The sequence below is a fragment of the Gordionus sp. m RMFG-2023 genome, chromosome 2 (assembly GCF_954871325.1).
Source record: "Gordionus sp. m RMFG-2023 chromosome 2, tfGorSpeb1-WG-v2, whole genome shotgun sequence".
NCBI lineage: Eukaryota > Metazoa > Nematomorpha > Gordioida > Chordodea > Parachordodidae > Gordionus > Gordionus sp. m RMFG-2023.
In genome coordinates this window covers 13,874,906-13,891,310 of record NC_088776.1, presented here as the reverse complement: position 1 = coordinate 13,891,310, position 16,405 = coordinate 13,874,906, and the positions used below count along the sequence as shown (strand labels likewise).

The 16,405-nt window shown below is 27.0% G+C and overlaps 1 protein-coding gene across 1 annotated transcript; it reads right to left on the bottom strand.

The window, feature by feature from the left end:
* Window positions 1–405: 405 nt before the first annotated feature.
* On the bottom strand, window positions 406–5,785 carry LOC135924097 (carboxypeptidase B-like). The gene is made up of 4 exons (XM_065459143.1): window positions 5,324–5,785; window positions 4,669–5,248; window positions 3,040–3,165; window positions 406–740 (listed from the first exon to the last, which is right to left on the bottom strand). The coding sequence occupies exons 1-4, from the start codon at window positions 5,783–5,785 to the stop codon at window positions 406–408; spliced, it is 1,503 nt and encodes a 500-aa protein (XP_065315215.1).
* Window positions 5,786–16,405: the final 10,620 nt, after the last annotated feature.

Here is a 16,405-nt window from a genome sequence, read left to right as displayed (position 1 = left end):
GATATTATGCACATTTCCCTCTCTTTAAAAAAAATTAAAAATTTTTAATTATACCTAAGAATTCATCTTTAGGTAATTTGTGTTAATTAAAATATTTTTGAAAGCGTTGATTCATGTACGTCCCAACAAGGCATTTTTCCTAGACTCATCGACTACCGCTTGTAAATATTTTGAGATAACTTCATAAGTCACTTCTTGTGTAATGCCGATGATCTTAATTAAATTTCCGTCATAAGCGGTAAGTTGTAACTCGGATCTATTAACATCTCTAATACCAAGTTTTTTAGCCAGACCATGAGGTATGATGGTGTGTTTGGATCCCGTATCAACTTGCATAGTTGTGTAGTTATAGTTATTATAATTGTCGTGGTATCTAGAATTATTATTACCGTAATTCCTATCATACTATCTAAAATTATTATTGTCGTAATTCCTATTTTTATTCCTATTATAATTATTATCTCTATTATCATAATTTTGTCTAAAATTATTTCTAAAATTATTATCAGGTCTAAAATTATTATTGTTATTTCTATTTCTAATGTTAAAGTTTTTATCTTTGTCAGACTTTTTATCGTAATTCATATAACTTATATTATCTGGTTTATTATTAATGCTATCTAATCTACTTCCTATCTCCACCATTTCGTTTAAGGTTAAATTAGTATTTTTACTTAATTTATATTTTATTTTATCATTTAAGGTAGACGTTCTTAATTTTTCTTTTATCCTACTATCATCTGAAAAATCACATTTTTTATTTAATTTAGATACTCTAACGTACCATTCCAAAAAGTTTTCATTATAATTTTAGTATGATAAGTTAAATTTGTTGATTAAAATATTTTTATCCTGTATTGGTAAAAGGTATCCTAATTTCTTAATCACTATCTTAAGATCTAAAATCTCAGTACTTGAATAAATTGATTTAATATTATCAAACACATCATCAGATAAATTATTAAGTAAAGTATTTATTTTAATGGAGTCCGATACTGTGCTGGTCGAAAAGTAACTTAACACCCTATCTAAGTAAATCTCAGTCAGTGGTCCAATAAGTTTCGGAAACTTATAAGGTGTAAAATCAGGTAATTTTATATCCATTTGAACCCGTTGAAACCCAAGCCAGATACATTGCTAACTAGATCAGCTGTAATTAATTTATATATAGAGAGAGTTTATAAAATAACGCAAAAATATAATATATCATGAACAAAAATGTTAAGTGAATACGCGTTACATAATACAATTCATATTAAGATCATTATTCAACAGGTACTGAATATACTTTATTAATAAATTTTATATAAATATTAAAATTTAGGAGAGAAAGAGGTAAAATTGTTGCAATGTATACCGTGAGCATGTATTAGAAATATCAAAATTTAAATTTGTGATGGAAATCATATTGGATAAAATTTATAATAGAGATGCTTTAAGATTTTTGAATTTTATATTTTTGCAGACATAGCCAGGCCTGATCAAAAAACCAAGTCCCATGTAACTTTTATAAAATTTTGCCATTTATTTTTATTGTAATTTAATAAAAAATGTCTAAAATTTAATTTTATATTTAGAATAAAATTTAGATTTGTGATAGAAATCATATTGTGTAAAATATAAAATAGAAATGCTTGAAAATTTTTTAATTTTAAATATGGGCTAGACATTGGCCTGAAAATTTTTTTTTGCAGAAATCCCCAGGCCTGATTAAAAAACCAAGCCCATGCAACTTTCATATTCTGATTTTATTTTTAAATGAATTATGACTTTTATATATTTTATTTCAGTTCTCAACAACAAAATTATTATGGTCTTTAGCGGGCTTGAGAAAATTTTCCCAACAATATAGTTTTCAGAGATTTACCTATCTCCAGGCTTGGAAAAAAATTACAAAATTATTATGGATTGGCCAGGTTTGAGAAAAAAAAATTCAGGCTAATGTCTGGTCCATATTTAAAATTAAAAAATTTTCAAGCATATCTATTTTAAATTTTATTCAATATGATTTCTATCACAAATTTAAATTTTATTCTAAATATAAAATTAAATTTAAGACATTATTATTAAATTACAATAGAAATAAATGGCAAAATTTTGGGAAAGTTGCATGGGACGTGGTTTTTTGATCAGGCGTAGCTGTGTCTGCAAAACAAAATTTTGAGGCCAATGTCTAGCCCATATTTAAAATTCAAAAATTTTGAAGAATCTCTATTTTTAATTTTACCCAATTTTTATTACAAATTTAAATTTTGATATTTCTATTACCCTTAATACTCATGGGTTACATTGCAACAATTTTAGTCTAAAAAACCCCCGGAAAATAAACCCCTGGATTTTTTTCCAATATTTATAGAATTTACTTAAGACCTAATATATAGGTATATTTTTATTTGGATTATAATAGATATACTCATATTTATAAAATATAGATAAATTAGTATTTTAGAAAAAAATATTATAATATATTAATAAGCTAAATTTCTTTAGGCCCTAATTCATTATTTAAAGATTTCTCATATACCCTCCATAAAAAAATGCTTATACAAGATAAAATGCTGAAGTTCAAATTGGTACTGGGAAAAAATACCCCAGTAAAATAACCCATGTATTTCTTATTTTCGTAAAGATCATTTGCTATAGTAATAAATACAATATCCATCCTTAATTACGATATTAAGTAGAATAAATTTGAAAAAATTTTGTAATAAAATATATTTATTTTATTGATAAATCATGATTATATATACAAATTTAATCATTCAGAATAAAATTTATATTGATTGACATCGAATATTGAAGGAAATCGCTCTTATAAAATCTGGAAGGCTTTGCACCCCATCACGGTATTCCTCGCAAAGTTTCTTTAACCGAATCTGGGTATTATAACTCTGCGATTTTTTTCGGTGTCCAACTATCTACATGCCATCGTTCAAGTTTAGTTTAATCGGTAGCCACCTCACATTTCATTTTTTTTAATCAATACCCAAATTGATTGGTGTTTATTCCCAACCAGATTAGAAAAACGATGATTCCAACCTTCGCATTGATTATTTGTGCGTTCTTCGTTGGATAGAGTACTCCTATTCACGTTCCAAGTTTTAGGAGGAAATCGAGGCTCAATTCGACATGTTTGGAATTGAGAATTGCTTCTTGTGACAAATTCTATAAATATGAAAAAAAAATCCGGGGTTTTTTTTCCCTGGGGGTTTATTTTCCGGGGTTTTATTTCCTGGGGGTTTTTTCCGGGGGTATTTTTCCTATTACCAAATCATTATAAAATGACTATTGGTAGAGCTAGTTGTAAACAAAATAAGATAGTATAGCGAAAAGCAAAACAAGGGATGAGAATAATTAGTTAGCATGATTGGTGAAGGAGTGATTGGGAATAAATTCTAACCATGATGGGAAATTTAAATACAAAGGAATGCTAGAATCTAAAATATCTCCAGAAATTATTTTGGTGTATTTCTAGAATAAAGGGATGATAAAGATCGCTAAACCTTGAATTATTAATTTTTTATGACTGTTTTCAGAAATATTTTTTAAAAAATGAAATCATTAAATCATATAATAAGGCCCTGTTTTGATAAGCGTTTTATTTCACGTAATGATAAGCTTATTTTTCATTTTTGAGGTTTGCATGGCATGCGGTATTGGGTTTATATTCAAATATTCTTTGATTAAACGGACTAATGAAAAAAATCTATAATTTAAATTTCCATTACAGAATATTTGTGAAAGCATGTTTATTTTAAAAATACATAGCAAATTAAGCGAACCAATAAGCTTTTTGTCACATGGAAAAAATGTTTGAATAGCCTTTCAAATTATAAATTTATTTAGTTAATATTTAAATATTCAATATTTACGCTAAAAAGAATTTATCAACCCTGTATATCGCTGTGGAACAAATTTATAACTAGTGTATTAAACATATTTTAATAATTAGATAAGGAAAGAAAAAAAATTAAATATGGAATTTATAACAATTTTATACTCGGCTGGTTAATTATGGTGAATTAAATTATCATTTTGGGTAAAATTTTTACAATAACGTGATTAACAAAATTGATTTATAATAAAGGATCGTGGTCGTTCAGTTATTTTGATAATTATTATTTGGGAAAAATGCGTTATATAAGATTAATATATTATAATCTACGCTTCTATAAACAATTTACTTAATATTAAAAAAATAATTAAATCATAGTTAAATTTTAAAGTTAGATAGATTGTTAAAAGGAAAATAATAAAAAAAATTTAGAAAACCACTTAGCCTTGACATTTATTTTTGAGAGTTAAAAATAGGTTATTATAACAAGGATTTCTACTAAGGGTTTAAAAATAATTAAAATAAAAGTAATTTTTTCATTTAGTAATGCAAATATCCTTTATTTATTTATAATTGAATATACCAAATGATCTTTTAACAATTCAAAAGTGAAAGTAATTTGAATTGCCATTAATTTTGTAAAATGATTTATTGTTTGAAGTATATAAATGATAAAGTTATAGATATTAACGAAAGAAGAATCATTCCCATCAATATCCACTGATATTTATAGCTATTCAACATTTTGTTAGTCCTCACTGATCTTTTGTTCACAAATGCACGCTTTTTATAATTTTCTTTGAATTTAATAAAATTATTTAACAAATTTAGACCCGGAAAGTGTCCATAATTTTTCCCTGGCTCTGGAAACAAAACTTTTAGAACAGTAAATATTTCGATCGACGTAGGTAAGATTTGTTCCTGGGGCAGCAAAAATGTGTATTCATTTTTGTTTCTCAACTCAATTACCATGGAGTACTTAACTTTTGCATATCTGTAGATCCAATCCATACTGGTGCCTGGAGCAATGTATAAAATCACACTGGCTTGCCCATATTCGTATATTGTTCCGTTTATACCCTCAATGGTTTTGGACATGGCTTTTCCGATTTGCAAAAATTCATCCAGCTCTCTTGTTGCGTCTTTGGTATACGCGTTTGGAAACATAATCAATTGTCCATACGAATGAAGGCTTAGAAAGTAAACCAATTTATCGCTGTGCTTTAGGGCAAAGTTTCTTATAGCGATAGTTTCTGGTTCAGAAAAGGAATGAGGTCCCGAAAATTCATTGCTACACGTGTTCGTGTATGAAATTTGTTCGATCATCGAAAATTGTTTTTCTTGACCCCAACCTATATCCCAATTTCGATTTAAATCCACCCCTATGCATGGGGTAGAATAATCCGACCTTACATCCCTTTTTTTATCTTTGGTAAATGGATTTTTAATAGAACCAGCAATATCTACAATATTCTCATTTCTTTTATTTTTTCTCCATAATCTAGTGTTAGTGAATGAGTATTCGTAGCCATCCGGATTAACATTTGGGAATATGATCCAATCTAATTGAGAGGTCATATAATGGCTAGAGGGGTCTTTCAGCAAGTAGTGAATAAGATTTAGAGCGACTGCTGTTGTTATCCATTCTCGGGCATGTTCTCCCGCGATTATCAATACGCTAGGTTTATTTTGAATACTAAGATCTTGACTCAATATGAGGCCCTTGATTGATCTATTTTCCCATGTGTAACCTAGGTCTAAAACTTTCGCTTTTGTTGGATAATCTTTTTCTAGTTCTTGTAACCATCTATAAATTTCTTCTATCCTATTGTAAGCTTGGAGAGATATGGTATCATTAAGCCCTAAAAGAATTTCAACGTTTTTCTGCTTTTCAATATCGAAATGAGTTTGTAATTCGGGAATCATTATTCTCATTTTTTTATGATCCATTGTATACCACTCCTTACGTGAATAATCAGGCTGAATTTGGCGCTTCTTTTTAACATCGGAAATATATAAATTTTTGGATAGGTCGTTGAATGTATCGGGGCCGACTATCAAATTTAACTTTTGTCCAACATTCAGTGGTCTTCTCAAAAATTCAACATCTGCCCTTATAAAATAAAACTTAAATCATTTTAATTTAAAATAACTTACCCTTTCCAAATTGATCTTTTATAGATATTCTTTAAATAATTTAAATCATTTTTATCATGGATAGACACTTCTATCAATTTATATCCTTTATACTCCTTGCAATCGCTGATAAAATATAAGTTTATGATTATGATGAATGCGAAATTCAAAATTTTATGAGTGAACCCTGGCGGAAAAATCACAAATTGGAGAATAATTGCCATAGTATTTTCCCATTCAATTAGTCGAATTTGGGCTAGCACATAACGGATCAGAGTAAATATTAAAAATAAAAGTAAATATCATTGTGTTATGTTATCATTATAATTGAAATGACAATAAGCGAATTCTAAGAACATTTGCTATTAAAATTCTGAATGCATGAAAATAATATAATAGAAAATATTATATTTATATAGGTTATTTTTTTACTTCAATCATTTTACATGTTTAGTAATTTGGTGAGGTATCTATCCCCTGTGATTTCATAAATTTTGACTTATTGAAAGTTATTGGAAATTTCATATTTTCTTGAGAAATTTCCCAAATTTTTCTTTAATATACAAATATTTGTTTTTATTGTAAGAAATAATTAATATTAAATTAATTTTTTCCCTCACGATTATATCCATGTTTTTCTTCCTTTATTTTATCAAATTCCAAAAATTGCAATCAAATTAAAAATCATAATTATATTACCTACATTATTAATACCATTCGTCAATATTATTTATATTGTAAATAACATATATTTTATCATCCGGTCAGCATGTTTCAAACTTATTTTTTACTAGTGTAAATCCATTTTACTTAATTATACATAAGTTTAAATGTATCAATCAAAAGAAATATAGAGAAATATCATATATATATGTTGTATTATATCAATCAAAAGAAATAGAGAAATATCATATATATGTTGTATTCCATATTAAATCAACCAAACAAACTCGATTCTCAACCCGACCCCCTTCGATTTTTTTGAAATTGTTGGTAGTATATACACAAACTAATAAAAATTTAAAATTTTACTTTTCAAATTGGCTTACATATTTAAAACTAACTATAGTGTATTTTGGAATTTTCGCGTTTCTAAAAATGGCTATATCTCATGAAATAAGCTGAGTTAGGAATTAAAATTTTCTATTTTTAATAGTCAGTGTATATACTACCATCATCATACAAATTTTTGAAAAAATCAAAGAGGGTCGGGTTTTATCCATAATGCATTCGTGATATATTTTGCAGAAAAAGTTTTGCGGTATTGACGTGATAAGTAAAAAATTACAATAAGATAAATTTTTGATTATAAATATTAAAGAATATACAAATCTAAAAATTATATACCATGTCTATAAAAAAAATATATTAAAACATAAAACAATATTTAAAAATAAAATTATTTTTTAAAAAGAACTATTTAAGTTAAGTAGACGAGGCTTAATGATCCATAGAATATATAATTTTATACATTATATAATAAAAACGAACAACCAAAATAAGTAAACATTTAAAAATTCACTCTATCACAATGTGTTTACTATATGCCACAAGGTGTTATAAAAAATAAAGAGGTTTTTAAATATAGAAAAACCAAGAGGGTATTAGTTGGGATATTACGAATTTTTTTCTAATTTTTTTATTATAAAACAGAGTTTGTTAACGTTCTTTTTTAAAAGTAGCTAGCTCCCGCTCCTACCTTCTCAAAAGGAGTTAGGTCCCGCTCCAAGTAATGGAGTGCCACTCCATAACCGCTCCTTTGATTTCGTTTTTTAGAAAGTATACGAAACAAAATCATATTTTTTTTATCAAAAAGCTTTATTTATATTAAATGATATATCAAAATATTTATAACCTTTTATTAGCTTTTAAAAGTAATAAGTTTTCTAAATTAGAATCTAACAAACATCCACGCCTCTCCCTTAAGAGCTATTTTGCAATACTTACTAAGCGCTACACAGGAGCACTAGAGGGAAGTGGGGTATTGTATTTTATAAAGATATTTTTTATTCAGGGAATTTATCTGTAATTTTGGTATCATTATTTAAAAAATATTTGTCCAATATATTATCTTCCTGATGATCAATTTCATGGAATCCAAAAAAATTTCCAAATCATTTTGTATTTAAAAGAAAGGTTTTTTACTTTTAGATGCTCTTTTAGATTGAAGCTGCTCACTTTTGAAAATTAAATAGTTTTATTTAAACACAAAAGGCATTTTGCCCTTAAATTTGTTTGATCATTTGGATCCACATCTTTTAGAAGTTTAAAATATTTTTTGTATGATGGAAATGGAAATTCGATTTCTTCATCTATGATCTCTAAATCCATAATATCTAATACTATTTTTTATTATATATCTATAAAATGAATATTAATATGTCTTACAAGATTTTTCAAAAAATTTTCAATATAAAAAGGAAAAACTTAATGTTTAATGTTTAAAATGGTTAGATAAAAAAGCCAATATAAAACTCGGCTAAAAATTTAATTATGGATAAATTAAAATAAAATTTCAGTTTTATCCAATTTTAATTAACAAATATTATTAATATTTAAAAAATAATTTAATTTATACTTTAAATTTAAAGGAGCGGTGGAGTGCGCTCCTCCACTCCAGCCCTAAAAGGAACTAGTTCCCGCTCCCATTCTTCAATTTTAAAAAGGAAGAGCGCTCCAGGTTTTTTTGAAAAAATGTAGCGGCGCTCCAGGAGCGCCGCTCCTTAACAACTCTGTTATAAAATGATGTTTAGGCAAATATTTTGTGAGATAAAGGATAAATTGAAACAAAATAATTTTAATACGTTAGTAGGATTTTATTTTAAGATATCAAGAGAATAGTACGGCTTTCATTTTATCAATATAAAAGTGATGTTGCTGCATAGTCGATGACATCTCATTAATTTTAAATATAATAATTAATCAATTTATGCTTGTTTATAAAATTTTATTTTAAAAAAAATTAAATTTATTATTAAAATTAACGAAATCGAGTTTGGAAGTATAAATGCGAGAATCATTTTTTTTAATAAAATGTTTTGACTTTGGACACCTAATCAATAGAGTTATCTAATTTTTAAATAAATCGAAGTTTCAGACTTTAAATGTGTTAAATATTTCTTAAAAAAAGGAATTTTAAGCAGTTTATTTACTCAGATAATTCGAATTAAATTGTCATTTTGGGCAAAAGCTTATAATAGTATGATCAACATTTAAAGTGCATACATAGAGAGCGAATGGTATACACTTGCAATAATTTTAAATATTTATAGTATTGCCATTGGTAGAAACGCATTATAAGTTTAATATATATTATAATATATTCTTTTATAAATATTTTTACGAAAGGTTGGGAAAAAAATTGTATTATAATTCGTTTCTTTAACGTCATAAAATTTATAAAAGGTCAAGAATTTTGAATTCATAAAAAACAGTGACATATCTAAGTGAATATGGCCCGCTTCACTCTTCCTGGAAAAGATTTATCGGGTAAAAATGTGCTTGCATAATTTTTTATATTAGATGATCATGTGTAGATGAAAAGGAAGATTTGGAATTGATTGATCCCCACTCTCTTTATTGTTATTTATATCAATTTTTTGAGGGTATTTTAGATTAGAAGTAACAAACTTATTCAATTTTGATTATAATTTCTTTAAGGAGCTTATATATTTTTCTTTTAATAGTTATTTTTTTCTTTATACTGATACCAAACGGATTGAAGCCCTAAATTTAAATGCATTAAAATTAAACCTATGTATTGTCATGTTTTAGAGTTAGTGCTTACAAAGCATATGTGTAGAAATGAGTGGTGGAGGAGCGTTTTTGTCCCCACCCGCTTCCATTAATCTGTCTGTTTTTGTAATTATCATTTTAAGATAAGAAAAATTTTCTTTCCTATAACCTTCTCTTCCAAAAAAAAGGATAAGTTTTTAACATTAGTGATTCCAAAAGTTTAGCTGACTTTACGGTGTGACATCATAATTTTTATTTTGTGGCTTGCAAAATTCAGGAATCTAATTACACCCTAAATATTTTAGCAAAGCCGATATTATTCTCTATTTTCCCTTCTAGAATAATTTCCATTTCTTTTTTTTCTTTTTTATAATGATTATGAATTGAGGTACTAAGCTAGATATACTAAGTAAGTATAGTATAAGTTTTAAAATAGGTGCTTAATCAAGTATAAAGAAAGAGAGTTGTCTAAAATTTCGTTTTTTATATAACGGCTATGAAATTAATTGAAGTATTTAATAGACCAAAAATTATATAATATCTTAGAAATTAAATTAATTATTTAGATTCCCGGCTTAACGGGCATTGTAGAAATAGAAACCATTAACACTTTTTTTGACATGAAAAATCCAATGACAGAGGCAAATTTTAAGATAAATCCTGCACGCCTTTCTTTTATGTACAAATGGTGGCGTTAACTCCGGTTCTCAGCCCTCCCCTTCTTAGCTAGGTTAAGTTTAATATCTAGCTACAATGATACGGATCTACAAAATGTTATATTCGAATTTGATATGTAATTTTCAATCAGGTAGCAGAGCAGACCTACCTCCAGAAAGATTGGGGAATTTCACTTAAGTATCTTCTGATTGCTTAGTTAGAGCAAAGTTCTATGATTAACCATATTTGACTATAAATAGTTATAAAATTTCTCGTTAAAATATGGGATTTCTTTTAACTATCGAAGAACTTCCTATTGTCATTTAGTTACGTTTGGGGTTCCATATATCTTTCACTTTAACATTTACAAACTGTTTCTTACCTTTATATTATAAAGGGAACCATCATTTAAAAGGTAAATGTGACCTTGCAAGGTAAACAAACATTAATATATTTATTTCAAAAAACTCTAAAATAAGACAATATTCTCTCTAACTAAGTTATCTATGTTCAAGTTAACGAAAGACATTATTTTACCACGCTATTTCGCATCCTATTTGCTTGGCATGATCTGTGCATTTCTTCTCAGCACCGACTAATATAAATAACTCCCAGCTATTTAGCCAAACTTTAGAAGAAAATATCTGGACATCCCATGCTCAACATTTTTATTAGTGATCAATACATTTTTAGTTTTTAGTGATGAATTCAAATTTAAAAGTATATTAAACATTATAATGAGAATAGAAGAACGTAGAAGCTTTTAACAAGAAATTAAAATTTCTATCCACAAAAACAATGAATTATTCACAATTCACTTCAGTAATGAACTCCATTTTTTAAATTAAAAAAAAATGCGAATGTCGATTACATGAAAATCATTCGAAGCTAACTGTAGAAAATAGTGATTTTATACCTAAAAATAAAATAGAGGATAATTAAAATACAAATTCTAATTTCTGTATTAAATTATATATAAATTAATCAATTATAAATTATCATAAAAGGAAAAATTAAAAAAATAAAAGAAAACTAAAATAAGAAAAAGTAAAAGAATTAAGAAATTTCTAACTAAAAAAAATAAAATAATGAACAACTCCAATTGTTAAACTCTTAAGGTATGTAAAATATACAATATCACGCGTTTTCCTCTTATATGCATAGTCTACTTAAATAATAAAGTAACAATTTTAATAAAACATTATTTTTGTTTGAATATTATCACAATTTGAATAATAGATCCTTTTGTAATATTACAACACTAACCATGAAAAAAAAATACTTTAATCATTTAATATAACTCTAGCAATCTCATTATATACTAACCCTAAGTCACATCAGACCTAGTCTTTATTTCGCTTGGGTAACAACAAGATGTAAATAATATTATTTCCCAATATTTAATATATACATAGCAAACTCTTGATTGCACTGGTCGGCCTTAGTCTTTATCTAGTTTTGGCGCAATTAAGCGTAGCTATTTATATAATCGCAGTAATCCATATTTGCTGTAATAAATTTACTCATATTGGAAATTTGAGGAAATAACGTATCACGTTAATCCCTTGCTCTATTGCCTTTTTCAAAATAGGTTTGGTTTCACAGTAATGATATACGCAAAAGACCAAAAACACTCTTATTAGCTAAATTCTTTTAAATAATTTATTTAAGAACATTTAATATAAATAAAATCTCGCAAAATAAGAAATAAACATAATAAATTATATTTTAATGTTACATTTTAATAATCAATTATATCCCGAAATCATACCACTTCAGCTATAATTTACGTACTTATTGAGATATAAATTAACTTATTCGAAGGTTACAATTAATGCAATTATTTTTTTTAATGGACATTATATAGTAATTTATTATGCAACAAAATATATTATATTTATTAATTACCATCTACAATTATATAGAAATGGAATATACTTATCAAATTTTAATATTAAATGACATCTTCGCATTAAAAAATAGTGAAATTACCATACTACACTTAAATATAATTTGTTTTAAATATAATCCTAACCAAAATTTAATGTAAATAACATCAGATATTTATAACTAAAATAAATGAATGAAAATACTATCTAAAAAATGTTTCTCTTTAATAACCCACCAAACGCCCCCTCCTCAGTCCAAAATTTAATAATTGAGTAAATAATTAAAACAACCATATATATTTTTTGATTTTCTTAATTTTTTATATATAGAAACAGAAAAGCATCTATAACAATAGCATACTAATTGGGAAGGGGGGGGCACACAGGGACTTAAGCCCCCTAAAAAATTTTAAAGCCCCCTGAGATTTTGATAAAATACCTAAAAAAGAGATCATTTTGAAAATTTAAAAAAAAGTCATTTACAAAATTAGCAATAAATAGAGCCCATTGAGATTAAGGCTAGTGACCTTACTGCTCTATATATTAATTCAATTATATTTCCATCGATCACATAGTATAATTAACTTTCTTTATTTTACGATATTTAAAGGTTTCAGGATCTATTATTAATAAAATTATATAATTATAATATTATATTTTTTAAGACAAGCATTCAAAAAATTTAATTTTTTATTTGATGAATTTTTTGTTAATATATAATATTTAATTTTTTTTAATGTGAATACAAAAATTATTTTTATCTAAAAATAGCATACTTAAAAGGCCCCTCAACTTTCTTATTAAAACAAATGTCAATAAAATGCTTTGTAGATCCAGAAAATCTTTACAAAACTCCCTTTGTTCCACTCGATAAAATATGTTATCATTATGCCATGGCTACTATCCTAGCCTTAGGGTTCACTGGCCAAACCGTGTACGCAATTTTATTATGTATTCTAAGAAATTCGGATTGCTCAGTAACTCGTTTACTGCCTAATAATCTTGTCAGAGGATTAAGGAGTTCACCGAATTTCAGGAAATGTGCTAAACTGACTCGCAGCCCGTTTTACAGGTTCATGATTATGATATTAACATGGGATTTCTTAGCCTGCTTAAATTTCATATTTTGGCCAGTCTTATATTTTGCCAGCCCGATTATGGGCGCATACAGTAAATTATTTATGACGCACATAGCGGTAATATATTGGCCAATAGAACAACTTTGTGCTTCTAACGTTAATTGGCTAACGGCTATATTATCGGTGGACCGGCTGATAGCTATAACTTATCCTCTAACATTACCTGCGGAATTCGTGGGCCAAAATTCGGGAGTTATCATGTCTATTGTATTGTTCGTGACGTTGTTAGGCTCTATCCCTTATTCATTGCCATTTAAGGTAGATGTCGTTACACCCAAATTAATGTGCTTTGACTACGAGATCAACACGACTATAAACTATGAAAAACATTTTGGAACAAATTGGCCAACTTTTTTTCCCCCTATAAGGATCCATAAATACAAGTCTGTTAATGTGAAAGCGTTAAAAACTAATGCCATAACACTGATAAATACCGGAGAGAATTTCTACAAATATGGATACCATAAAAATCATACTTTGATCTTAGTGAACGGAGCAGAGTTTTTAGGTAAAGGGAGATCTTTTAATAGTTTCGACAACTTGTGTTTACTCCAAACAACGCTAAATAACCTCACAGTCATATGCACTTTTCTGACGCTTCCCAAAGGATTCAAGTACATCACCACACGCCATTATATCACCTGGAATTCAATGTATGATAAGGTGTTCGTCGTGCTCATGTACCTCATTCCTGTTATCATATTCATATTTTGTAATATATATATGCTGTGCAAGTTGACATTGTTTCAGAGAAAAGTAATCCCAACCAACATTGTGGATAACCAATTTTTATCTCCAGTATTTGCCATTAGCAATGATTTATTGAGGATCTCTTATGAAAACGAATCCCACATTATTAATAGCAAAACTAACATTGCAACTTCGAAGTTTAAAATGATGGAAAAGGAATTAGATAATATAGAATTTAATCAGTTTAGACATGATAGTATCCAAAAAACTTTCCCTAAAATGAAAAATCAAAAACCCACTACATTGGTACCATCAGTTAAAAAACGAGACTTCTTTCACAAAAAAACGAAAAAGATACATAAGCCGAACCGCAATATAACAAAGTTAATAATGTTTTTAAACGTTGAATTCCTCCTTTTCAACGTGCCATACTTTTTGTTTATCTATATCTTCAATCATGCTTACGTGGAGGTAGGGCCATCATTTATTATCACATACCAAGTTTACATGAATACTCTCAAATACAGCGGTCATGCTATGAGAGTCTTCGTAAATCTTTTCATGGATAAAAATATTAAAAAAACGATTACAATAATCATCAATCAAAAAAAATGGAGAGAAAAGTGAAATAAATATATGCAGGTTTTAGAAACAATCATCTACAGGGAGGCCATTAGAAAAAGATACAAAAATATTTCTACTTAACTATATATGCGAAATTTTGTTTATGTCATTGCAGATATTAAATCGTCCGAAGCATTAATTTTATATTGAAACATTAAATAATAAAAGTTGTATTCGGATTATACATGATATTCAACGTTTTAGTCATTTATACTATTAAAAACTTACCATCCGTGTTAAAGCTTATAGAACTTAAATCGCGTTTAATTTGATATGTTATATACGATACGTATATTAAACCCTTTTCCCTGTAAAAAAAAATTCTTTAGATATTAAAAACAAATGTCTAATATGAAGTCCCAAAAATATACAGGGTTTCCCATCCAAAAAAAAGTATAAAGTGCCAGCAATATAGGAAAACGTCCTATCAAAAGAGTCAATCAAAAAGTATAAGTCACACACGAAAAATAATATAAAAGGAAAATCTTTATTTATTCTATTTTTAAAAAAAGATTTGTATATATTTTTTATACATGTGCTATTTTCTATATTTTTTTTCTCTTCTATTTTTGGTTTAATCTATTTTTTTTTCAATTTCGCAAATTTTTTTGCTTAGTCTTGGATTTTCTATTTTAATCCATTTTTTCTTATTTGATCTTTTCCCCATTTTCATTATTTATTTTTTTCCCCTTTTAATTTTGGTTGTTAGTTACTACCAAAGGCCGTGTTCATTGGCGTATGCAGCGGGGGGGGCAAATCCCCCCCCCAAGCCAAAAAATGCAGATGCCGGATATAATTTTCTAAAATATTTTTGTTTAGAGTGTTGTCCAGATTTAATTTAAAACATTTCCATATTTTTTAATTCGTTTGTAAATAAAAATTTTAACTTGTAAAAATTGATAAGAATATTTTTAACAACTTTTTACAAGTCAAATAATTTTATTTTCAAATAAATTAATAAATATGGAAATGTTTTGAATTAAATTTACACTGTACTATATTAATTTATATTTGTTAATATTTATTCCTATCTCATATTAAATATATATTTAATTACATCTATTATCACATTCATCACTAAGTTTATCAATTAATTTCGATTTCAAGTTTTCCAGCGTAATATTATCTTATTATTTTCAAATTTTTAGTGGCGATATTTATCTACCATATATAAATTTCTAGTCAAATAATAATTATTCTGAAATTGTCCAACAGGGAGAAAGAAATTGCAACCTTGTCCTACGAGATAGAGTCTCCGCCATCAAGCAGTAACAGCTTTTATGGAGTTAGAAAAGTCGATTATTTGCTATTACTGACATATCACAATGGCCTGAAAGAAATTTTTCCTTAGAAGCAGGAAAATTAATGGATTCAATGCTTATTCCAAATTTTTTTTCTCATAGAATGTACAATTATTTTATGTATTACTTTTCAAAAACATGATGACTTGATTAAGATGAGAATAGCGGAGAGCATTTTATTAGAATTCAAGGAAATTAGGGCTAATGTTTATGAAGAATTTCATATTTTATATGTTTTGTTAAGTCAAAAGCAGAGCTATATGTGTTTAATGTCTCACTTGACTTGCAGCAAGGCAAGCTCATAGTTAAAACATTAATATAGGATCAGTAGAAGAGTATATCTTAGATACAAATTTATAAACCAAATAAATGAATGGTTTTTAATTCATTATGCAGCAC

Coding starts and splice junctions, on each gene's coding strand:
- LOC135924097 (XM_065459143.1), bottom strand. CDS start 5,785: ATGGATCATAAAAAAATGAGAATAATGATTCCCGAATTACAAACTCAT. Junction 5,249..5,323: donor ACACTAGATTATGGAGAAAA/AATAAAAGAAAT, acceptor AAAAAAAGGGAT/GTAAGGTCGGATTATTCTAC. Junction 3,166..4,668: donor AAATTATGGACACTTTCCGG/GTCTAAATTTGT, acceptor TCATATTTATAG/AATTTGTCACAAGAAGCAAT.